The sequence below is a fragment of the Molothrus aeneus genome, chromosome 1 (genome assembly GCF_037042795.1).
Source record: "Molothrus aeneus isolate 106 chromosome 1, BPBGC_Maene_1.0, whole genome shotgun sequence".
In the NCBI taxonomy this organism is placed as follows: Eukaryota; Metazoa; Chordata; class Aves; order Passeriformes; family Icteridae; genus Molothrus; species Molothrus aeneus.
The window spans coordinates 43,100,496-43,123,607 of NC_089646.1; the positions used below are offsets into that span (position 1 = coordinate 43,100,496).

A 23,112-nucleotide genomic window follows, 5' to 3' on the forward strand; every position below is an offset into this window, starting at 1 on the left:
TTGTGGCTTTTCATCAAGTATATTTCATAATTGTCCATTAAAATACATACCTACATCACAAAACACTTTAAAAAAAAGCAAGTATTTTTAATGTATGTACAATAATGCAAAAATATGCCTAAATATGTATCTAATGCAAAAAAATAAACCATTTAATAAAATCTCCCTTCAAATGTCCCCTTGCTCTTTAACATGTTAAAAAAAAGGACAGAGCTCAGTAAACAAACAGGAGTTAAAACACAAACTGACAGATGAGAGCAGTGCAAAGCAGAGACCTGAGAATGGAAAGGCATCTGATTCAGCTTCCCATTCCTCAGGATTACACTACAACTAAGGTGCAACTTGTCCTATGTCAGCAGAATTTTGATTTTAAAAAGTCACAAGAGGCTGCCTATGGCACTCATTTTCCATGTGAGCAAAAAAGTTAATAATAATCCAACTAAGCACCCTTTAAACACCCCTTAAACAGGGGTGAATTTCACCCTTTGCAAATATTTCATGTTCTGTGTACTCCTGTCAAGCACAAAGAGGTCTCGTCCAATGAACAGTATGGACTAAAGTCTACCTTTACAACTGTGGTGGGAGAGAGACTTCTGCTGGTTCATGGCTACTTGTTTTGCCACCTCTTTTTGCACTCTCTAGGAAACTGCAAAGAGGGCTCCAGTCTTAGAATTTCAGTAAGTCAAATATTTTGCATTTGTAGCATTGCAATGTCACTAGTAGTTAGGATTGTAAGTATTTCTGAAGACTAGGTCTGAAAGTCTGAGTTAAATGAGACCCTTCAGTTTCTAAAGAGAATGATTATCTGATTCCTACTTGGATGAGTTTAGGTGATTGATGTGTATCCTTCATCTTGCTAGAGTCACTGCCCTCAGAGCACAGCAGCCTGTATGTGACACACAGCTCTTGTTTCAGAAGCAATCTCAGGTTTCAGTATTGCTCCATACAGGGAAGGTGGCAGGAATTGAAGCACTATTTAAAAAACCTGCTTATAAGGCACTGATGCAGCAAGGTTTGTGACGAACATGGTTTAATCATTCCTATTGTCCAACTGTTTAAAAGTCAGTCTATTAAATCAACCATAAATAGCAATAAAAAGGCATTAAAAAAGTCCCAAACCAAAGAAATCAATTTAGTATTGAAACTTAATTTATGGCAGTCCCACTTCAGTGCACACACTAGCTCCTGGATGTTTTTTTAAACTCATTGTAGGCACATGCTCACCCTATATACAAAAGTCCCCTGACAAAGTCATGATGCGCTGAACATACCCTACAAACAAGAGATTTTTAGATGACCTCACATAATTACATGTTAAACTTACAGATGGTGGACAGGAACATACATTGGCTCACCCACTGTACATATGTACTCAAAGCTTTAGCAGAATAAGAATATACACAATATATACACGTAATTCACACAGTAAAACAGTCCTCAACATCTGCTATTTTGTAGGGCTATGCATTTCTTCTATTAAAATTCCACACATGGAACCATCTCTGTGCCAGCTCCTCTTCATAAGCAATAGGATCACTTCAAGGTAAATTAGTTCTTCATGTATATGTAACAGAAACAGCAAAAGCTCAGCCTCTAGTCATCACTGTCGCTCCCAGACTCACTCAACTGCAAGTCATTTCCTATGGAAAACAAAAACCAACAAAACACAACAAGTGAGTAGGCGTCAATTCACATTTCATGGCAATCAAACCAAAGAACAGTCACATTTACACTGGAAGATTTAAGTAAGAATAACACATTAAATGAATGCAAACATCATCTGTGATTTAATGAAACTGCCCAAGAACATAAAGAGCTGCAAGGGGCTAATAGCTGGATTCAGGCCAAACCAAGTATCCTTGTCTCCAGAGCCACCAAAGGTGCTCCCTGGTGGGACAACAGCCCTCTCCAAGCTAACAGCTGCAGAAAACATTCCACAGTCTCCACCCACCAAAGCTCCCATATATGGCTCTGGGACAAGGCATTGGGGAATTCCTTGGCTTTCTTTACCCTTTAAAAACAGATTTTTTTTGGCATAAGGCCATTTGGGTAGCCAAGGCAAGGCCTCCACATGTCAATAAACCAAAAGGGCTGTTAAAGCCATCACAACTCAAGGCTGAACGAAGCTGACATGTGCTGTGATGGTAAAGGCTGCCCTCCAAAGTGCAGAGATTGGATGAAAGGCCAGGATATGGATCAAACCTACTGGCTCTGATCCTGTTTTGCAGAGCACTTGTGATTTGGTGAGCTAGAGGGGATAAAAAGGGGCAAGAATCATGCTTGTGTTCTGATAATTGAACCTAATTCTTCCAGCATTCTCCCACTGCCCTCCCCTCAAAGGAGCTGCAGGGCATCTATTCAACAGACATAGAGACAAGACATGGGAGATAAGGACTAGGGTTAGGGGTGATTCTCCCACAGCAAAAGTATTTTAAATCCAAAGGCAAAAAGCACTGCATGAAGAGAGGAGCTACCCTCGTAGTTCCCAGATTCTCCTGCAGTCAGAGGCTTCAGATCATTAAACCCATGCAGTATTGTGGTCGAGGAGAAGCAGGGAGGAGGCTGCTCACAACCAGAAACAGGGAAATAGACACAGTCCTAATGACTTTGTTGAACTTTGGATTTCACTTTGTCCTTCATTACTGGCAGCAAGACTGACAGGTCTCTAAGTTTTCCATCGGGGCTTTTTGGTGGGGTCTGTACAATATACTTATCTTCTCAAAGCTGGAAACCCTACACATACCTGTATTCAGACTCCACCAGTTCCCTATGAATGGGTGCCAAGAGATGTGTGCAAATATGCCTCAGGAGGAATTAAGAACAATTTATGGCAATTGTAAATTCAATATTCTAACTCCATGGAGTTAGAATATACCTGATGTAGCGTAAGGAAAGAGCAACACAGAGGCACACCACGTCCCCAGAGAGAGTCTCATGGGACAGAACTATGCTTTAAAAATGTTCCTGACACTTCTTAAAGGGTGAAGTGAGCTTGTACTGATTCAATGCTTGCAACACCATAGCTGCAATATTTTAACATAATTTCCATTTAAATTTTCCCTTCAAAATGTGGTATTTGTGAAAATACAGCTGAGACCAACACAATAAATCTGCTGACAAAGCAATACTGAAGACCACAAGACTGGACTTAGGAACCCAGAACAGCCTTGAGCTGTTCACAGCTCTTTACAGACCTTTAACTGACATGTGTCAACCCCAGTATTTCCATTTAATCTGTGTACTCACATGAAAATAAATCCCATCCTCCAGTGCACCAGATCCTCCCACACCAGTGGCTACTTGGAGGCCTGAATCCAGACCCAACAGGGACAATGGGGACCACTGCAAAGATGCCCACAGGCTCTCCACACCTTCAGACAAGTCTCAGCCCCCTGCTCATAAAATCTGCCTAAGTATTTCAGCCAGTGCAGCTCCCTGGAACTACTATTTGGCAAAAGGCATTTCATGAAGTTAGCCTATCATGCTAAGTAAATGAGTGGTCATAATCAGCTTTCACAGTGGTAAGACACAAGCATTTACTTACGGAGCGTGTTCATGAGCTGATTGCTTCCTTGTGGCCTGCTGGTGCCATTAGCAACAGCATTCCTGTTGTTGTACTGCTGGTGTGGTGGTTGGGAAGGGGAAACATGTGCTGGCTCTTCCCCCTCGCTGCTGGAGCTTTCATCTTCACTCCCAGATGAGCTCTCTGAATCCGATGAGCTGCTTCCACTGCTGCTGCTCATCTGCTCAATAATTTCAACCTCTGCTCTCAGTTCTGAAATAAAAAGGAATTCATCTGGTTGATACCATAAACAGGGCCCCACGGAATTTTGGAAAGAATGTGCAAATGCGATGGTTTTATCAAGTATAGTTTATCACACCAAAATATCTCACATGAAAGGAAAGGGAAACAAAAAAATCCTGAAAAGTTTTAAACTTATTGCTATAGCTAAATTTTAAGAAACAACAGCATAGGTTACATCATAAAACCTTCACTTCCACAATTATTCTTCATCTACTTCACACTCCTGAAAGCACTTTCAGCTTCATTATTTCTGACAGGCTATGGTCTACATACAAAGTAAGCACATCAGCTGATCACGGAAATCTAAATCTGAACTGTTAGATGCTGCTGACATTTAGGCTTTTGGAAAACACAAAAAATGGTGTGTTGGGGGGTGGGTACATGGACATTGGCAAATGATTACAACAGAAACTGCCTTGACTTCAGATAATGTATGAAACTGCTTCAGCACAGTCACACAGCCCATGTAAACAAACTTCAGAAGCAGATGGATGACATCAAATAACTTTGCAGTAGGACAGATGAGAATAGCTGAGAATTTTCACATACTGGGGAGTGGCAAAAATACCATAACCTCCTATGAAGCTTACAAGTAGCCAGGAAATAACAAAACTACTCTGAAACTAGGAAGGTCTACAACTCAAGACACTGCCTACTTTAGGGTTTCCAGTGCAAAGAAACATTGGAACACCATGCAAGCCCCACAACAGCCTCATCAGGAACAGCTAATGTTGGCTGAATGACTGGTTACTAAAGAGCTATTAAGGTATGTCAGCCCAAATTATACAATATTGTTAAATTTGTCATAATTATAAGTGGTCTAAACACTAGTAGAGGACAACTCCTTTGTATCCACCCACAAGGCTGAGTATCTAATGACTCAGTTCATTTTGGCAGGTTTCCATGAGAGAACATCCACACATATATTAAACATGGGATGTGAAACCCTCAAAATTTAGGCTTTTGTTGTTCTAGCAGTACTATATCCACAGGGTTAGAACTCAGTGCCTGCCCTGGAAACTCAGATTAAAGGGACAAGAATGAAAGAAGGGAGAGATGAGGTATTATCAACCCTACCTAACAAGTGAAGAACTGATGCCAGGAGTAATTCATGTTAGGTCAGATGTGTGTCACGAGTTCCTTTTGATTAAGACTCATTTTCCTTGGGCTAAAAAATAGCCCAACAAAAATAAAAGAGTAACAGCTAAAGTTTTCTAAACTTTAGAGAACTTTATAAGTCTAAAAAAGAGTAACAGCTAAGTTTTCATCCTCCGCAATATTTGCTGGAGAGAATTCCTCTAGCTTATCGTGTATCAGTTTGAGAAATTGTGTTTTCTTTTGCCAGATTTAAAATCACTGTTTTTCACTTTCAAGGTTTAGAGCTCAATTTCAAGTGCTATGGTTACACTCCAGCTGGGTATTTCAGGATAGCAGTGCTGTTTCTCCAATTTATTTCCTACATATAGATCCCTACCTATACCATCTGTGCTCTCTGTAGTTTACCAGTATGCCAGGTAAACCCTACTCTTTCAGCTTGAAGACTTAGCATAAGAGACCATTGGAAGAGAAAGAAAATATGATTCAACAGAATCATATATTGATTCAACTGGCCAGCAGCAGATACTACTTTGTACTGTAATATCTTTCTCCCTTATGGCCTCTCAACACAGTCTTGCAGGCTTTAAAAATACATTTCAGGCCTGGAGTCTGATACACAAACAAATGAGCACCTGTGAATCACTGTTCTCAGCCTACTCATACTGAGGCTTTCAAATTATAAATGTTCCTTGTATTTAAGGCTAGGAAATTAATAGGGGAAAGCTAAAGGAAAGGTAACCAGGACTAAGGGTACTTTCTCTTTAAAATGCCCAGGTTTTTCCCCCCGGCTTAATGATGTAAAATTTCTGCATTCTTCTAGTGATGGAGTTGTTAGTTGCAAATTACAGTGATTGTAATACATTGTTAGAATATCCTGGATTGCAGCAAGCACAATCACCTATCACAATCCATAGTGCAAAAAGATATAACAGACAAGTCTAACACAGGACAAGTGCCTGAGAATTACACATATATCACTACAAAGCTGGACTCTGTGGAATGGAAGAATGTTGGCACAGGGACTGAGAACATAGAGCCCATATGTAAAATAGAGTGAAGAAGGTGAGGTGATCTTAGGCATTACTAGTGAGAGGGAAAAGTTAAAACAAAAACACACTGCAGAGAACTAGGAAAAAGCCCAAAAACCTAAGCAAGAAGTGTGGACTTGATACAGGAGGTGAGGAGATCACTGAAGGAAGTGATGCTGCCTGACCAGTGGGAAAGGAAGATCAGCCTGGCCAATTTTAAACAGAATTGGAGATTAGTGTGAGAATGAAGAATGGGAGGTTTCTGCTGGGGAAGCAGAAAACTAAGAGACCATAAAAGACATTTGGTTATTAGAAAGGAATAAGAGAATGCCTTGGAAGTAGTGCTAAAGCCTGCTATGCTGAACAGAGGCAAGAAAAGGCAAAACAGAAGCAGTACCACAAGCTTCAAGGACTGGGATGTTAAGGTTGTTATCAGTGACACTGGTCACGGGTAGAAACTTGGTCAGAGCCCATCTTCTAATCAACTTTTGCCTCACAGGCTGACAGCTTCCCCTCAGATCTCTGTTGTCTCTCATTCCTTGAGCCCAGAATTTTAAACATCTTGTCTGAGCAGATGAAGAGAAAAGCAATTGTTTCCACTAATGTTCTGGTGGCTGCTGCAACACAAGAAATCTGTCAAGAGAAATTCAGCCGGACCACAAAGGAATTCTGTTGAAAACACTCTTGTCTCACACTGTCAGTGACTAAGCCAATGACGACATCAAAGCCTTATAGGAAAATCACAGCTGCTTTACAATGGTTCAATTTTGCATTTTCCCATTTGACTGCTATGCTTAGTACAGCTATAGGTACTGAAGACGTGGGTTAAACATTTCCTCATGGTGCTTCCATTAAAATAGCTGTGTGTGTATGTGCACATATATTCTAAGCTGAACAACGAAAGAATTTGACCTTTCCTAGACATTTCTGCACCGTAAAATCAAACACCTCATGTTGATGCACCTTTGCAGTTTGAAAGATGACAAGAGTCAGGATGTGCAGCAGTTACTTTTAAAAAAGCTTTCCATACAGTACAGTTTTGAACACTTGCCTTAATTGAGTCTACATCATCTGAAAAGGCTGACAATGCTTTGGGAACCTTAACTTCTCTACATTTCATGTTACAGCTGTAAGATTTCTTTCAAGAAGACAAAATGACCATTTTACACTGGAAGGCAATGCAGGTTTTAGAGTAAAAAAAAATAAATTCAAGGTCAGAAATCATTATCCAAACAGAACAGCCTTTCTCAATAGGGCTGTCTTCTGTATGTATTCAGTATCAAATACCATAAGAATGTTTAACTGTTCCAACTTCTTCTCTCAATTCCAATAGGTTGTGCAGATTTTTTAACTAAAGCCTTCACCTCAGACTGCAAGAATACCAAGGACTGCCAGAAAAAAGTCATTTAACTTTAGGGAGGGTTAAGTTTGAATGCCTATAGCAGAACACTTACTGGTAATAATAGAATGCAAGATGGAGAAATCAACTTGATACTGGCACCCTGAGCACGTGGAGATGGCAGCTAAAAGAGGCAGTATTTTATACTGATGTGCAGAAAATTTGACTGAGGTGTTCTTGAGAGACAAACAGTGCTATGGCATAATCTTCACATACCAGAGCTACATTCCAGGTAAATAAAATCTGCTCAGACTTTTAAGCACTCAGTCTTCAAACCTGAAATATGTTTCTGTGGGTTTTTTTCTCAGATGTTGTAATCATGTCAATATTATTTCATGCTGTGATTTTTCAATATTATTGACATATATCAATATGTTGCATGCTGTAATTATGCCAATGCTTTTGAAAACATTTCTGCTATGGTCAAATTGGTCTGATAAATGTCAATTATTTTGTGCAAATAAATGGCTGTATTGTGGTATATGCGTGCAAATGTTCACAGCTTAATGAGACATTATCAGGTGTAGCTGAGTGTTCAAAAGAACAAGCTCCTACCCTCTCCTATGCTCCCATCAGGCACGAGGAAAATATAGAAGCTTGAAGAGGAAAGGATTCCACTTGTGCAAAACCCTCAACATAGCCTCCCAAAAGCCTCTGTCCATGAAGGAAGGGAGTGGTTCAATTCCCAGATGCTCTGACTCTGTCCTCAGACACTGCTGTTTGGACAGCTGTGTACTGGGACAGAATTGATCTACCTGAAAGTTCATTTCCAGCTCACCTGTAAGGGAGGGGTGGAAATGCACAGCTGAGGGTACCAGGGAAAGCAGAAACCTGCCCAGAGGTTATCTTAAAACTTTTGTGAACCATCATGAAGGCTGTGTGTCTCACCACACCCTTAAGTAGGGCATACAGGAAGCAAGAGAGTGTCAAAGTGCCAGAGATCCTTTCAAGAAGCTTCTTTGGGAATTTTAAATTCTGTGCTGTGTTCATTAAACAAAACCCACAGAATTTCAGCTTTCTGTTTATCTTTCTCTCATACAGAGGAAGTACTTCAACCAAAACTAAAGCTTCTACTTGAATGCAAAGAACACATGCTCTTCTGAACTTACAAGTCTGTGTTCATAAAAACACACATTAAGGGAAGATAACAGGATTGCAGACTACATTACAGCTTTTACAGGTCATTGTCCGCATTTCATTGTGGAATGGTGTCATTTTAATTCTACCTCTTTTAAGTAGGTTCTTATGATATAAATGGTTCAGCAAGGCTGACACTCTAGATCATCAGTGCTGGAAAGAGTTATAGACTATAAGCAAAAACACCCCTGCCCAGGCTTTTGGCTCTTCTGGGGCTTTGTACAACTCCCCCTATAAAGCACCAAATTAAAGTCCTATTTTTAGTACAAGTCAGGTGCTCTAACTCTGGATTTTGGAAACAAAACCCCACAGGTTATTTATTTGGAGGTACTTTCATATAAAAGATTATCAGGTGGCAAAAAAATATTAGGATAGCTCTGAACAATGTGACTTATACTTTAGACCACTAGAAAATTATCTTTTAGAATAGGTGTCACCCCAGACAAATGTAATTATTTTACTGTAATACAATCTTTACAAATTGCTGTATGTATACAAAAGAGTGCCCCAAAGGTTAAGTAACTTATTATACCCTATAGGAAAAGACATTTAAAATCCACAACTGATCTGATTTTAAAAAATTGATATATCACCTATTATCTTTTTTCTTACCTATTATACAGAAAATAAAAATAACAATGTAGCTAACAGAATCTCTCAGAGGTTGATTCAGGCTGCTGACCAGCATCCAAGTATTGAAAACACTACTGCTGCAGAAAAGTGAGACCAGTCAGCACCTATGCAAACACACAGTTTAGCAGCAAAAGTGTCACCTAGGGATTAGCATGAACTGAAAAAACACCCTGCTGAGTAATTAACTTCATCTGGGCAATTAACATAGGCTAAGTCTCCAGACAAAAATAGCTATATGGGACAGATAAAAAAGAGAAAGAAACCCAGGAAAAAAAAAAAGCAGACAGAAAGAACTAGCTTAAAATAAAATAATTGTGTCTGGTGTTGGTGCCAGAGAAGAACCAAACAAAAATTTAAAGTCTTCCTTATCCTGACTGTATTATCCACAGCAAAAACAGGTATCCCATCAGTAGCAAAAGAAGGGCATGGGCAAAGAAAGTGCGCCCTACCCACAGCAGAACACTAAGACAAAGCTCTGCCTAAGCAAAAGAGTGAGTTGAGCCAATCATTTCTTTAAAGTACTTTTTAAATAGAAGTTTAGCAGCCATAAGGCATGTGTGTCAAAGCTGCAAAGGAGTGATTGTGGAAGAGGGTAAGCTGCAGGTTTGTTCACTCTCTCATTCCTCCCCTACTAGCAGTGCTTGCCATGGTGCAAGCTTGTCTTGTACTGGGAACACAGCTGCCTAGCCCTTCCATCCCCCCAGCCTTACTCAGTGCAGGGTAACCTTCTCCAAGTGACTTGACTGTGTAACGAGACCTTGGACCATTACACTTTGTTATTGCTGCTGTGGTGGCCTAAGACACCCCTGCAATTGGTCCAGCACTGAGCTACAGGTTTCTGAATTCACATTACTTTTTTTCTTCTTTCCCCAACAGAGAAATAGTTTGGAAGAGAGAAAATTACCCAGAAAGAGGAAGTTTTCTCACTCCAGAGAAGATGGCAATATAAAGATCTATTCTAGTAAAGAGAATAAATAATCAGTTTACTAAGATGAATAAAGAAACAAGATATAAAGAAGTCAACACAGCTATCAAGTACCATCTTTTAATCCCTGAATGTTTTTAGAAATTGCACAGTCATAGTTTTTATTATAAAGAAGAAAGACAAAGAAACTACAAACCCTTCTTTACCTCTCTTAATATCGTCCAGCTGGGGCTCTGGTGAAGGATTATCCTTCAAAGGAGAAGTTTTAGGTCCAACTGCTGGCTTGGTTGGGGCTCTGAACTGTGAAGGAGGCTGAGATGCTCGGGCAGACTGTTGCTCTATTCGGGCTTGGATCTTACTGCTGCCCTCTGCTCTGAAGAAACAACCAGACACATTTAGTGGTACTGTGCAACTATGTCCAGCTTTTTCAATATCCTTGTACTAATGCTTCATCTCTGACTTCCTTTTGTACAGATCTCTAATTTGTTTTACAAAGATGAAGACTGAATTACAGCTTTCTGTATGCAACACTTACTTTCAATAACAAAGAAACATATACTACACTGCAACACCCTTACAAAATGTATTTTCAAATCCAGATGTGGTTCAGTGATGCCAAATTCTCTACTTGAACAACAATAAAGGCTTTAATTTAGCAATTAGTAGTTGCATTTTTAAAAAAAGAATGATCAATCATAGTAATTTAAAGTAACTACAAATCCATTCACAACAAAATCCTGCTTAAAACAGTCACAGCAAAAGAAACAATTTTCTCAGTTGCAATTAAATAATCTCAAACTGAACTCTCTTAGAGGTCAACTTGGCTAGAGTAATCACTCTTACTGCTAAATACAGCATATAAGCATTTAATTCCTGGGTTCTATCCATTTGCTGTTAGCCCTTCAAAACAGTTTAAGCCATTTCCTTAGTGGAAAATAGTCTCTAGAATAACACTATGCCAATCTGTTCAGTTCACCCGAGGTATTTCTGCCTTTTACTAAACTTCTGATGTGACTGAGATTGCAGAACAGTCAATACCCTTGGCAGAAAAAGAAACCCAAAAAACAAACCACAAACCCAAAGTAGGTTCCTTTACAGTACACCATAATAAGTCTAAAGGGTGTGGTGTATTTATTGCATAACAGCAAAGCCTTTGGGGTTATGGCTTTGTGCAGTGCAGCACAGAAGCAGCTTGTGGATATGAGAGCTCAGTTTCTGTTCTAGGAGGGTCCCACCTCAGTAGTGTTCCACTTTGTGTCTGGAAACTAATCCCATAATATGAGATAAGTTAAACTAGCCCATGTTCAACGTCGTGTGGATTCACCTAAAACCGCCTGTGGTACCAGAGCTGGTACATGGAGCATTTACTGGGATATCTCTGTGCCTCAGTGAACTCTAGATTCAGTCTCACACAGAACCAACCCTCTCTTCATTCATCAGTGACATGCAGCTGTTAGATACCACATTAATGCAGCTTAAAGTCTACCTACAGCAGAAGTTACAAGTTGGCAAGATACTCACTGTATCAAGTGGATGGTAAAAGTCAAAGATTTCCAGCATTAATTATGTTCTTGGAACTACAGATGGTTTTATGTGGAGTAAGTTCACTTACTCCCCTGTGAATTTCATCAAGGTATTAATACTAAAAGCCCTGTTCCCACAGAGTGCCAACAGGTCATTAAAGATCAGAGTAGCCATGGAAAATAAAAGGCACTTCTGATCTAGAAAATCAATGACTTTGCAAAGCACTGTTCATCAAAACAGGGATCCCCAAACTTTTTACTACCTGAGAAAATTTCAAGTATTTTTACCCACATGAGACTCAAGACTCAGTGTAACCAATCTCACAGAACTCAGGCCCTCCTGCACTTATTTGCTCCCTTCTGACTTAAGCTTCACCCAGACAAAGTCCAGCAGAACTGAAATTGGGAATTCCAATCTCATCTCTGATGTGCTCATATCCACTGGACAAGATGAATGCTACATGGATGAGTTTTCACATCAGTGACTCAGAGGAGAGTTACAGTCCATTTACCTTGAACTCAAGGTGTTCCTGGCAAACACCCAGCCAACTACCAATGAGCAGCAACCCACATTTCTAGTAGTTTTAGCAGCCAGGGGTTCTATACTGCAACAAAGTGTTTTTAATGTAAAACTTGTAAACTTATTCAAGAGTCTTTTCTTCACAAGATATTCGAGTGACTGTTTTCTCTTTATGTGTCAACCTGTGGTTCAGTGATGCTGAAAGATCCAGACACTTCAGGTACTTGCTGAGCAATAGGACTGACAAAAACTTTCCAGCTGCATACTTTGTAGCATTTATGCAGCAGAGTATTGGGTCAGAAAGTATTTCTGGCTTCATCAATTCTTCTAGGCAAAATACCATAACCATTATTTCTCTGCCCACCTTCACCAGCTGGAGGCTTTGTACTTGTGTTTCACTTAATATATTGCTTATCCAATATGGGAATGAGTGTTTCTTGTTCCCTAAGATTATGTTATTGAAATGTCCTGACTCCCACAGGAAGTTGTAGGGAACAAACCTAGAAAGTCCAGTAATCCTTTTGACAGCCTAATATTTTCATGGATTTTTTTGGCTAACTAGAGATTCTTGAAACACATCCCCATCCTTCAGCCAGTGTCTAAAGCCTGAAACCATCACAGGTGTTTCACTGCAAACTATAATTATGTCATTTCAGCTGTGGAGAATTTGCAAATTCTTTACTCTTGGATTCACACTCCTATTTGCATTTTTAGGGATGATAATTGGCCATGTAAAGCTAAGGTTTGGTAATTAAACATCACTACAAAATAAGAGAGTTCTGTTTCAAAACCCAGTCTTAATTTGAAACTTCAGCAATAATTAATCCTATCAATTAACCCTGTCCCCAGCTTTACCTTGTTTTCTTGACTTGAATGCTGCTACTAAGTTTTTCCAGCACATATTCCCCAGTGTCATGATTGATAATAAGCACACAGTCCTTCTGATACGGCCTTTTATTTCCTTTAAAGACAGTCATTGGTGGAGTTGAACCCTGGTACAAAGAAAGAGCACATATTTGTCTGGTTATACTACCCTGTCCAAAAATTTATGAATACTAAGAGGAAAGAATGTATGTTTTGTTCTGAAAAACAGGCTAAGAACTTAATGTTTAGTACCTACAGAAAATATTCATTCATGAAGAGAGAAATACAGAGAAAATGTGCAGTAGATCAGACATTTCCTCATAGCAATATTATGCCTTTCATCATTTTAAGTGTCTCTGTTGTGACAAAACATCTTCGCCATGGCTGCCTTTATTTACAGTTCTCATTCCCAAAATGGCAGCGTAACTAAATTTGCATAGCTGTCCCTGACAAGTATCAGAAATCTTCTTGATGTTTCTGCCCTGGAAATCATGGGTTTGGATAAGAAATAGAGTTCTAATTATTTGTGCAGCAGAACTATTGCCCAAGGAAATATGCGGTCAATTGAAAAATAATTTAAACTGCACCATATATTTTACATAAATATATAGGCAGTATTTTCACAGTGGATTACAAGCAATTGTCACTCACAAACTATGTAAGAGCAGCTGCCTTCTTCAAAGTCAGATTAGCATGCATATGCCCATGCAATCATACTGAAATGTCTTCTCAAAGGCAAGTGGGGTATTTTGATGCCTTCCCATCAAGTCCCCAAGTCCACACAATGTTACACAGAGCCTTAGAAGTCTAAAGGCTTAGACTGAGAAGGAAAAAAGAGAACAAACTCATGTGGTGGTGCACACTGGCTAACTGGTAATGCTGAGATTATGATCAGCTGTACTGCATCCTTGCACAGCCTGGTCCATACACCTGGTTTTGACATTACAGCCAACTGAACCCATGGTCTATCTGCATATAATAGAATGGATACACACCTGGCCACGTCAAAAAGCTGTTACTCAAGGGGTTATGTTTCAACTATAAAACATTCTCAGGTTTCTCTGTAATGTGTAGATACTGTATAAAAGAATGTGGTTTTAAAAATAAATGTTTATTCATATGCACCTTTGCACATACTGCAGGAAAGCAACTGAAACCAGGGAGCAAATGAAAAAATCCTGCACTCTCCTATATATTATTCTGAGTAGCAAAAATGAACAATCACATTTTAGCTACTCTGAAAGCAATTCCTATTCTCCATGTTGTTCACAGATAGAATATATTTGAATTTAAAATAGGTTCTGAACAGTAAGTGTGAAAAATCTGAGCTCCTAACAAAAGACACAGTAAGAGAGATTCAGAAAGGATGTCTCAAGAAAGTCTAGTCTTCAAAGGCATGTTACATTTTTATCATTCCTACATTTAAGAGAGGAAAGCAACAATTAAGAGAGTAAAAAGAAAGCTTAAAGTCAAATCCTGCTTGCTGTTGACAACTAAGCCAGGAAAGGTATAATGATCAAAGTTTGTTGGCTATCATTCTGCTACCCAGAAGCCTCCTAAAGCAGCAAAGACTGTGATTTTGGCTAAACAATAAGTAGAAGTGTAAGCGCTTAAGCAAATTAAGTCCCACTCTTCTACTTAAAACTAAATGTTTAGGGTTTATGTTGGTGCCTAAGTAACAGTGGCTTATAGATTTTGCTGATTACAGGACAGAATTGTTTTCACCTGTGAGGGTTTTTTGCCTGACAGAGTTCAAGAAGCGCTTGGACAACGCTCTCAGGCACATGATGTAATTCTTGGGATTGTTCTGTGCTGGGTTAGGAGCTGGATTTTGATGATCCTTGTGGGGATCTTCCAACTCATGATAGTCTATGATCTTCTTCTGTAGTACTCTAACAAGCAGAAATTTTCCCTTCCCCAATCCAGATTTTTTTTCAAGTATTAAAGTCACTAAATCCACATGTAGAAATAGTACTTCAATTTATCCAAGCTGCAAGAGACACCAAAATATTTCCACCAAACAAATTATCAGAGATATTCTCAGGCACTAGGCAGTTTCAAAAAGAAAACCTCAACTCAGAATTTGAATCCTATCCAATTGTTGGACAACTGGGAAGCAAAGCAGCATCCAAGAAATTCAGTGAAACTTGTCAGGATGAAACAATCTCAGAACCTCTCATTCTTTTCCAGTATGACAAGTGTTTTCCAGCTCTCTGTCCAGAACACAGGCAGCATTGCCTTGGAACAACATACACAGAGTGGCTTGGCTGCCTCAGCCTTTGCAGCATACCATAAACTCAAGCCTGCTCATACTGAGGGGAAGATAATCAAATTAAGCTCCTCAGTACAGAGATTTGGAAAGGAACATTACAAGTGATGCTGCTCAACACAAAAAAATGAATGAGCAACTCTGTTTCCAACTAATCCAAGATGAATGCTGCTGTTGTGCTGTTACCTGCTCTCCAATAGCACTACCATGCTCATCATTTCTATAGACAAAAACTCACATAAAGGAGTGTGTGACCTCCTGCAGCACTGAAGGTGACCAAAGCCATATAATGAACAGGAGCAGGGTGAAGCAGGCTACAGCTTCACTCAGTGACAATTATCACAATACCATCACCTACCAATTAAAACCACAGATGTGCTGGGAACAACAATACCAAAAGGATCTGACACACGGCTTCCAAACTGGTGCCCCCTGCAGCTACCAGACCCATTGATGTCTGTGAATTCTGGTTTATTGGCTTGACACATAGCATTAACTTCAGCTAATAAATCCACTTCCAGCACATGAGCAATTTCTTTTGTTTTGGTAAGGAAACCACTGAATCTTCAATTACAAACCAGCTGCACCTATAAACAGATTGATCACTTTATTGCTGTTTGACCATCATCCTCACACAGTAGATCTTTATGGCATCATTAGGGAAGGAAGTGGATGGGAAACTACTTCATGGCCACTCACCAGGACTGTCCCCTTGCTTCCACTGATAAAGCTGAAGGCAGGGAACCCTCTATGCCCTATCTGTACATGATTGAGAAAGGCAGGAGCATGCTTACAGGTCTGACTGTGGGTTCTGAACATCCAACCTTGACTGAAGCCCGAGTGACATTGCATTTACACAGCACTAAAAATGGATGGGAACCAGGTGTACAGCTTCAGCTAATAGGAAAAGTCTCCTTGCCTTTCAAGGAAGAGTAGGAAGGAAGGAATCAAAAGTAAAGAACAATTTGGCAACCTTACAAATAGAGCCCTTTACAAAGAGCCAACTGTACAGTCCTTTCCTAAGGTGGTAAACTATAAGTCTGGCTGCTTAAATATTGAACCCACAGTGTTAATAAAGAAAGTGAAAATAGCATTTACATTAGAATGTAACAACAATGCAAATTTGTTGGAGAGAAAACAGGATCATATATATAAGAGACTTACTGGAATATGTGGCAAAGTGATGGTAACATCATCTCCTTTACCCACTTGGAGATCCCCCTCACAAGACGTATCAATCGATGCTGGCTTAAAATCATCTAAAGAGGAAAACAATTGTGATTACATTTGTTAGAGTCTCCAGAAGCATCAATGTGCCTTGCAAAGAGCCACCATACATTTACTGTGATTACAGGGAATGGTAAAACACACACTAGTGTTTACAGCAGGGCAGAATAACACACCAGTACATTGTGTCTACATGTAGCAACTCTGTCATGTGGTGGTACCGTATTCTGAGCTTCCTTTTTAAAATAGAAATAAGGTTGTAGATCTTGTGTTTGAACACCAAAAACAGACTTCTCCAAACCCCCAGGCTTTGAGTGGCACTTGGTTTTACAGGCAAGTGTAAAACTGTACCAATCAAATTCAAGAGAGTAATAACTTCCAAAACCCTGGGCTCTGCTTAGCTCTTGCCAATTGCAAACCTGAGGACTCCTCTGTGACAAACACTAATTTAATGACACTTGTGGAGGCTGGCAAACTGGCTGAGAAGCTGACTACAGTCCTCTTGAAGGACAGTCCTTAAGCAACAACATCTTGGTCATGGTGAGGAAAAAGCTTCCCCTAGAATGCATTATTGCCATAGTGATATTGCCATATGTTGATTTTATGTATCCCATTGGCTCTTCCCCTTTGTTCCACGCCTGTGCCCTCCTCTCATTTGTTCTGATGTTCTGCCCCACCCCTCGCTATCCCTATATAAACACCTGCTCCCTGCACCCTTTCCTGGCAGGAGCTCAATAAAGACCTTCTGTGGAACCCCACATGAAGACTCTGTCCCTTCCACCCAAGAAGTCTTTTTAAAGACACTTCTCTGGGAAGGTCACAGCACTCTCACCACTTCCGCCTGCCACGACAACTGTAGCTTTGAGTGGCACTTGGTTTTACAGGCAAGTGTAAATTGTACCAATCAAACTCAAGAGAGTAACAACTTCCAAAACCCTGGGCTCTGCTTAGCTCTTGCCAATTGCAACACTGAGGACTCCTCTGTGACAAACACCAATTTAATGACACCCACTTATTTAGTCTTACTGATATTTCAGTAATTTCTTTAATGGCCATCTTGCCTCCACAATAGTGCTAAAAGCTCCACATGGGTGGAGGAGATCTCAGCTCCCACTTAGAAGGAAAGAGAGAGGTGCTGATCTTACTACAGCAGCTTCATGCTGGTCCAGAGCCACTGTGGATAGAAAGCACCAGTAAGGGGAGGCACTGTACTGGCCTTAAATTTACACTTGTTTTAGGTAGTTTTGCTCTGTTGAGCAACGCTTTGTCTCCCAACCAGGCTCTTCTGTTTAATGTATTCATTTGAACTGAGAATATTTTAAGTTAAAAGTATTTTCCCCTCATTATTCTGTTGTGCTGGTAAGCCAATTTTATAACAGGAAAAAAAAACCTATCAGAACCTCTAATATCTTGAGAGAGGATTTAGACAAGTTGAAATAAAATCACACAGCTATAGGCTAGTTTGCCTTGTGTTTGTTTTTATAAGAAGCCTGCATTCAACTCTAGCATCCCTGCATCTGAAGAGGTGCAATTATATTCATGATCAAGGCTTTTAATTACCACATTAGTTATGAAATTAATACCTCTGAACAAATTTAAAATATAATTCCATTATGAAAAACACATTTGCAGGAGAAAAACTCCACACCCTGGCTTGTAATAAATTCTCATCAAGAGGATGTTAATATTTAATTGAGTTTTACTTTGACAGCACAACAAGCAGAATCAGACACACTTGACTTAATCCTCATGCCATAACTGCCAGATCAAATCATTGCCTTCAATTTCATCTGAGCAATCTGTTTCTAGCTATTGTTTCCCACCTACTTTATGTGCAAGCTTGCTAAATAAAATAAACCAGCTGTACAAGAGATAGTGTCTTTGCCAAAACGGCATCAAGAGTTCCAACAGCATAGTCACCAACTTAAAAGGAATATCACTACCAGACTTCTTTCTTAGGCACAGCAATATAGAATTACTTTAAACAAACACTCAACTAATTGTTTTCATTTTGTTATCACGTGCCTGGCTAATGCTCATGTAGATGGAGAGCACATATTTCCCTCCAAATATACCCACAGCTCTTTTCCCAAAAATCAGATGTTTCAAGATGTGTTTTTCAAGGATAATCCAGTTTCTCAGTACAGGAATGAAGTATCTTAAGAAAGTTGAAACAAATGTAGCCTACAAAATCCTCTCTTTGTAGTTCGTGTGAAGAGGATTATGGCAATAATATAGTGTTTGGAACCCAGATAAATCTTTCCAGAACAACAGTTAGGTTCGGAAAAATATACCAAGACAATCAAGAAATCTCATTTAAAAGTCACAGATGGAAAATAGAGCATTCAGAAAGATCTTCTGAAATAAAACTGCATTCTTCCAGTTGTAGTCTGAAGACCTTTGGCTTTGCAATCCCTTAGGAAATTGGTTATTGAAGCACTTTCCATTTCAGAAATCCAGTATATTTCCACCTGGATATAGTTAGGGTTTAATTCACACAGGATCAGGCACTTGGGTGACCAGTATCACTGAAACTACTATTTGCGATGTATGAATATGGGCAATGAGACCAGGCCTGTATTTGTGCATCATAAGCCAAAATATCCTACTGTTTTTTGTATAAATTCCCCTACTAAATTATAAGTTTAGTATTCTTTACAATTACTCTTGATGGTTTACCAGTCATTTTAGTAATAAAAACTGGACTCGTTTTGCTCAGATTTCTTGCCCCACAGAATTCAAGTACAGTAATACAATGTGTTCCTCTTCAAAACAATCTACCTCAGGATTTATCTTGCATTTATTAGGCATTACTGTAAGTGTCTGAGTCCCTTCTGCTTGCTTTCCTGGCATACTGACTTATTACAGCTGGCTGGCGTCGGGACAGCCAGGGAGAGCTCTTCTGGGATACACATTGCTTCATCAGGAAAACACCCAGCTAAAAACCCAACTCTGGATGCTCGGGCTGCCTCTCCAGGCCGGGCCTGAGGTGGCACCTGTCCTGCAGTTAATTACCACAAAGAGAAAAAAACCAAGATGGCAAAGCCACCCCTTACGGGGGCAACTCCTCATGCTTCCGAGCGATTAATGGCAAACTTTCTAAAGCTGTTCCTTCGCCTTGGCCTGCCTCGCTCAAACCCGCCAGCATCCACCCTCCCCTTCCTCCCGGGCGCGACCCCTCTGTGGGGAAAACACTCGTGGGGAGAAAAGACGGGCGCCGTGGGAGAGGGAAAGGGGGAGACGGCTGTGGAGGGACAGCGGGGAACGGGGGGAGCACGGCGCTGAATGGGATAGAAGGGAAGGGGGAGACGGGCGATAAGGGGGCAGGAGGGGAGCGGGTAAGAAAGTGGGGACGGAGCGGGGACGGAGCCCCGCGATGGCGGAGCGAGGGAGGCGAGGGGAGCAGCGGGGTGGGCGCGGCAGAAAGAGTAGCGCAGCCGGGGGACGGGACGCGAGCGGGGAGGAAGAGGCGGCCGCGGGGGAGGCGCTCACAGCGGATGGTGTGGAAGGAGGCCTTGGGCCGCCGCTCGAAGCTCTCGCCCAGCTGCAGCGGGTGCTCCTCCTTGTCCAGCAACGAGTTCGCCGAGCCGTTCATGGCCCCGCTCCCGGCCCGGCCGGTCCCTTCCCTCTCCTCCGTGCGCGGCCGCCCGGCGTCCTCCCGGAAATTCTTGGCTTTCCCTTCCGGGAACCCTCTCCGGGGCTGGCGGCGGGTACGGCGGGGCGAGGCGGGCGCCCGGGGCCGGGCTGGGGCTGCTGCCCCGGGGAGGGTCCCCGGGGAGGTGGGAGCCCCGCGCTCCCCGCCCTCGGTAGGGCAGGGCAGGAGGGACTTTCCTTCCCTTCCCTTCCCTGCCGGGGTATCCAAGCCCTCGGTAGGGCAGGGCAGGGCAGGAGGTGTTCCCTTCCCTGCCGGGGTATCTAAGCCCCGGCTACGCTGGGACAGGAGCTGCTGGAGGGAAGCCGGTTCCGCGTGAGGGGACCGGAGGATCACTCGGAGGTGTTACATGTTTGTGGGCTTAGCTCTGGATTAAACACCTTTAAAAGGCTCTTTACCCTAAGCATGGGCTGTTGCGACTGAGTTTATCATCGCGCTGCCTTCCCACCGCAGCAGAGGCGTCACTGAAAGGAATGGCTCGCGTTTGTTTGTTTGCGTTTGTGCTCCTTCTGTGATGAAATAATGGAGCGTGCCTGGGATATAGGCGGGTGTAGAAATACGGCAGAAATGTTGCTGATTAAGTTTTTGTTTGTTTGTTTTGATGATATGCTCTTCTTGAAGAGACATCCTTTCGAAGGAGCCTCTTCTTCATAACCTCTTGCGCTGTTCTTGGAGGAAAGGAGGGTGTGTCTGTGACACTGGATGAAATTCTGACAGTTCTTCATTTGCACGCTTCCGTATTTTATGTTTGTGTCATGACGTATATATCATGATAGCATCATATATAACATGTACATACAATCCATGTTATGTGTAATAGAATGTATTTTATCATAAGATAAAATACACAAGTGAAGTATTACTCTTGTTTGTTTGTTTGTTTGTTTTAGGGTGTGTATTGTTGTGGTTTTCTCATTTCCTTTTTGGTAAATTGACACCAATGCCTGGCTCTGGGCACTGATGTACACGAGTGGTGTGTGTTTGCTACCTGGGCTTCCCTGCGAGTTACAGGGCCATGCAGGATTTAATTGCCATATTCCATCATCCAGGATCTGCATGTTTATGACAAGGCAGATGTCAGAACCAGTTTAACATCAGAGAAAATGTTTGACTGCCTTCCCAGCCTATGTGAAGCTCTTTCTGTTAACTTCTGAAAGTAAAACCACCTGTGATTGTTAAAACCAGCGTGAATCCTCAGGAGGAGGCAGTGGGATGAATGCTGGCACAGGCCAGCTCTGGGCATTTTTCCTGCAGTACTGGTTTTGTCCCCTTCCTTAGGTCACATGTTATAAATGCTGTTTTCACCAGTGTTTTCTCACAGAGCTGAGAGCAGGAAGGAGAAATGCTAATGTGAATACACTTTGTTTCATTAATTTGAATGTGACTCTCAAATGTCATCTGTTCTTAAGTTACCTTTTTTTTTCCCGGAAGTGTTCTAAGTGAGGTTAATGAGAAACAAAGCCCTTGCTTTCCTTCTTAAGTCTCTTTTAGTGAAAATAAAGTTAGAGCTGCACCAGCTTTTTCTTGTTGGGTTTCTAGAATGCAGAGGGAAGACCAGGAGACTCTGAAGTATCCTCTTTAACTTTGACATCAGTGTGATGTTGTATACAGTTCTTAGCTTAGATGAACGTTTTCTGAAATTAAGAGAAATCTGGTGAGATGTAAGTCCATCAGGTAGGACACATCATTAAAGTTGTAGTAAGTGCATACTGTAATTATTTCTCATTTTTAATTCTGCTTCTAGATCCTCACTTATTTAACCTAAGTTAAGTGATGGAACCATACACTAAAGAAAAAATATCATCCTTGGGTCTTTGGTGTTCATGTTTGTGTGAAAGAATCTAGGATGTTTCAAGAAAAGGCATCAGCAAATTGCTTAAATATAGTACCAACATCTACTGAAGATGGTGCTTTCCAAAAGAAAGGCCACAGTGCTCGAGTCCTTAGCCCAGAAGAAGCGGAAAAACTGGCAAAAGATCAGGTTTTGGTGTCTGAGTTCAAACAGCTAAAACTGGAGAAAGAGGCACAGAAGAACTGGGATCTATTTTACAAAAGAAACAGCACCAACTTCTTCAAAGACAGACATTGGACAACCAGAGAGTTTCAAGAGTTAAAGGCATGTCGTGAGGTGAGGTCTGTACAGTTGTGCTGTAAAAGATGGGATTGCTTGTTTCCAATAAGTTGTTTCCAGGGAAGTGAATAATACTTAGAACAAAGCCATTTGGGTAAGAGCTGCCACATGTAAGGTTTGCAGTGCACTGTGTATTTTCTTTTAATATAAAAGATAATGTCTCAGAATCATATGCATCAGTTTAGTTTCAGTGTGTAATTGGCCCTTACTGGATGGGGGTGCTGTTCATAGCATCCTGGATGCTGAGAGTGCAGTCTGGAATATTTGGTTTTTGAGTCCTAGAGTAGACAGCTTGTCTCTGTGTGTGCAAGCTGGTGCACTTCAGTACACTGCTTTAGAGAAAAGCATCCAGAACTGCAGGCTGACTGCTGAACACGGTTAAGGGGAATAGCCAGATGCATCTGTTGTTCCTTACAGCTGAATGAAAGACAAGACAGAAATAGCACAAGTCTGTTGATTACTTAAGAGATAGATGACTGAAGAAATATTAATATGTTCTAAAATGATTTCTAATTCTGTGGAAATTCAGGATGTCTGGGTTTTAATGTCAGATTATGCAGTGGCTTCTACTTTGGTTTTTTTTGAAGAATTGTAATTAAAATTGATTATAGCTTTTAAAATGCTGGTTGAACAGTGCCTCTGCTCACATGATGAGAAAACAAAAATTATGTTTTGTCTTGTATTGCTTCCTCCCCAGTTTGCAGATCAAAAGCTGACCATTCTGGAAGCAGGCTGCGGGGTTGGGAACTGCTTGTTTCCACTCTTAGAAGAAGATAAGAATATTTTTGCATATGCCTGTGATTTCTCTCCTAGAGCTGTTGAGTATGTGAAGGTTGGTGTGATATTTGGAACTTCTTTTAGAGTGTTTTTTAGAAGCTTCTAAAATTACAAATGACTGTAA

The 23,112-nt window shown here is 40.9% G+C and overlaps 2 protein-coding genes across 6 annotated transcripts in view; one reads left to right on the forward strand and one right to left on the reverse strand.

Annotated features, from left to right (window-relative positions):
• EAF1 (ELL associated factor 1) lies at nt 1-20,100 on the reverse strand. Its single transcript, XM_066555843.1, has 6 exons — nt 19,921-20,100; nt 16,366-16,460; nt 12,924-13,060; nt 10,232-10,398; nt 3,545-3,775; nt 1-1,640 (listed from the first exon to the last, which is right to left on the reverse strand). The coding sequence occupies exons 1-6, from the start codon at nt 20,021-20,023 to the stop codon at nt 1,594-1,596; spliced, it is 780 nt and encodes a 259-aa protein (XP_066411940.1). The 5' UTR covers nt 20,024-20,100; the 3' UTR covers nt 1-1,593.
• METTL6 (methyltransferase 6, tRNA N3-cytidine) overlaps nt 20,020-23,112 on the forward strand; it is a 9,281-nt gene continuing 6,188 nt past the window's right edge. Inside the window, exons 1-3 of one of the 5 annotated variants that reach the window (XM_066555800.1) lie at nt 20,020-20,138; nt 21,825-22,208; nt 22,909-23,043. In XM_066555800.1, coding sequence (XP_066411897.1) covers nt 21,927-22,208; nt 22,909-23,043 — 417 coding nt within the window. In that variant the 5' untranslated portion in view covers nt 20,020-20,138; nt 21,825-21,926. Of the gene's footprint in view, nt 20,139-20,164; nt 20,235-20,279; nt 20,423-20,456; nt 20,765-20,821; nt 22,209-22,908; nt 23,044-23,112 lie in introns of those variants that run through there. The other 4 variants (XM_066555815.1, XM_066555824.1, XM_066555832.1 and 1 more) reach the window with 4 other exon arrangements.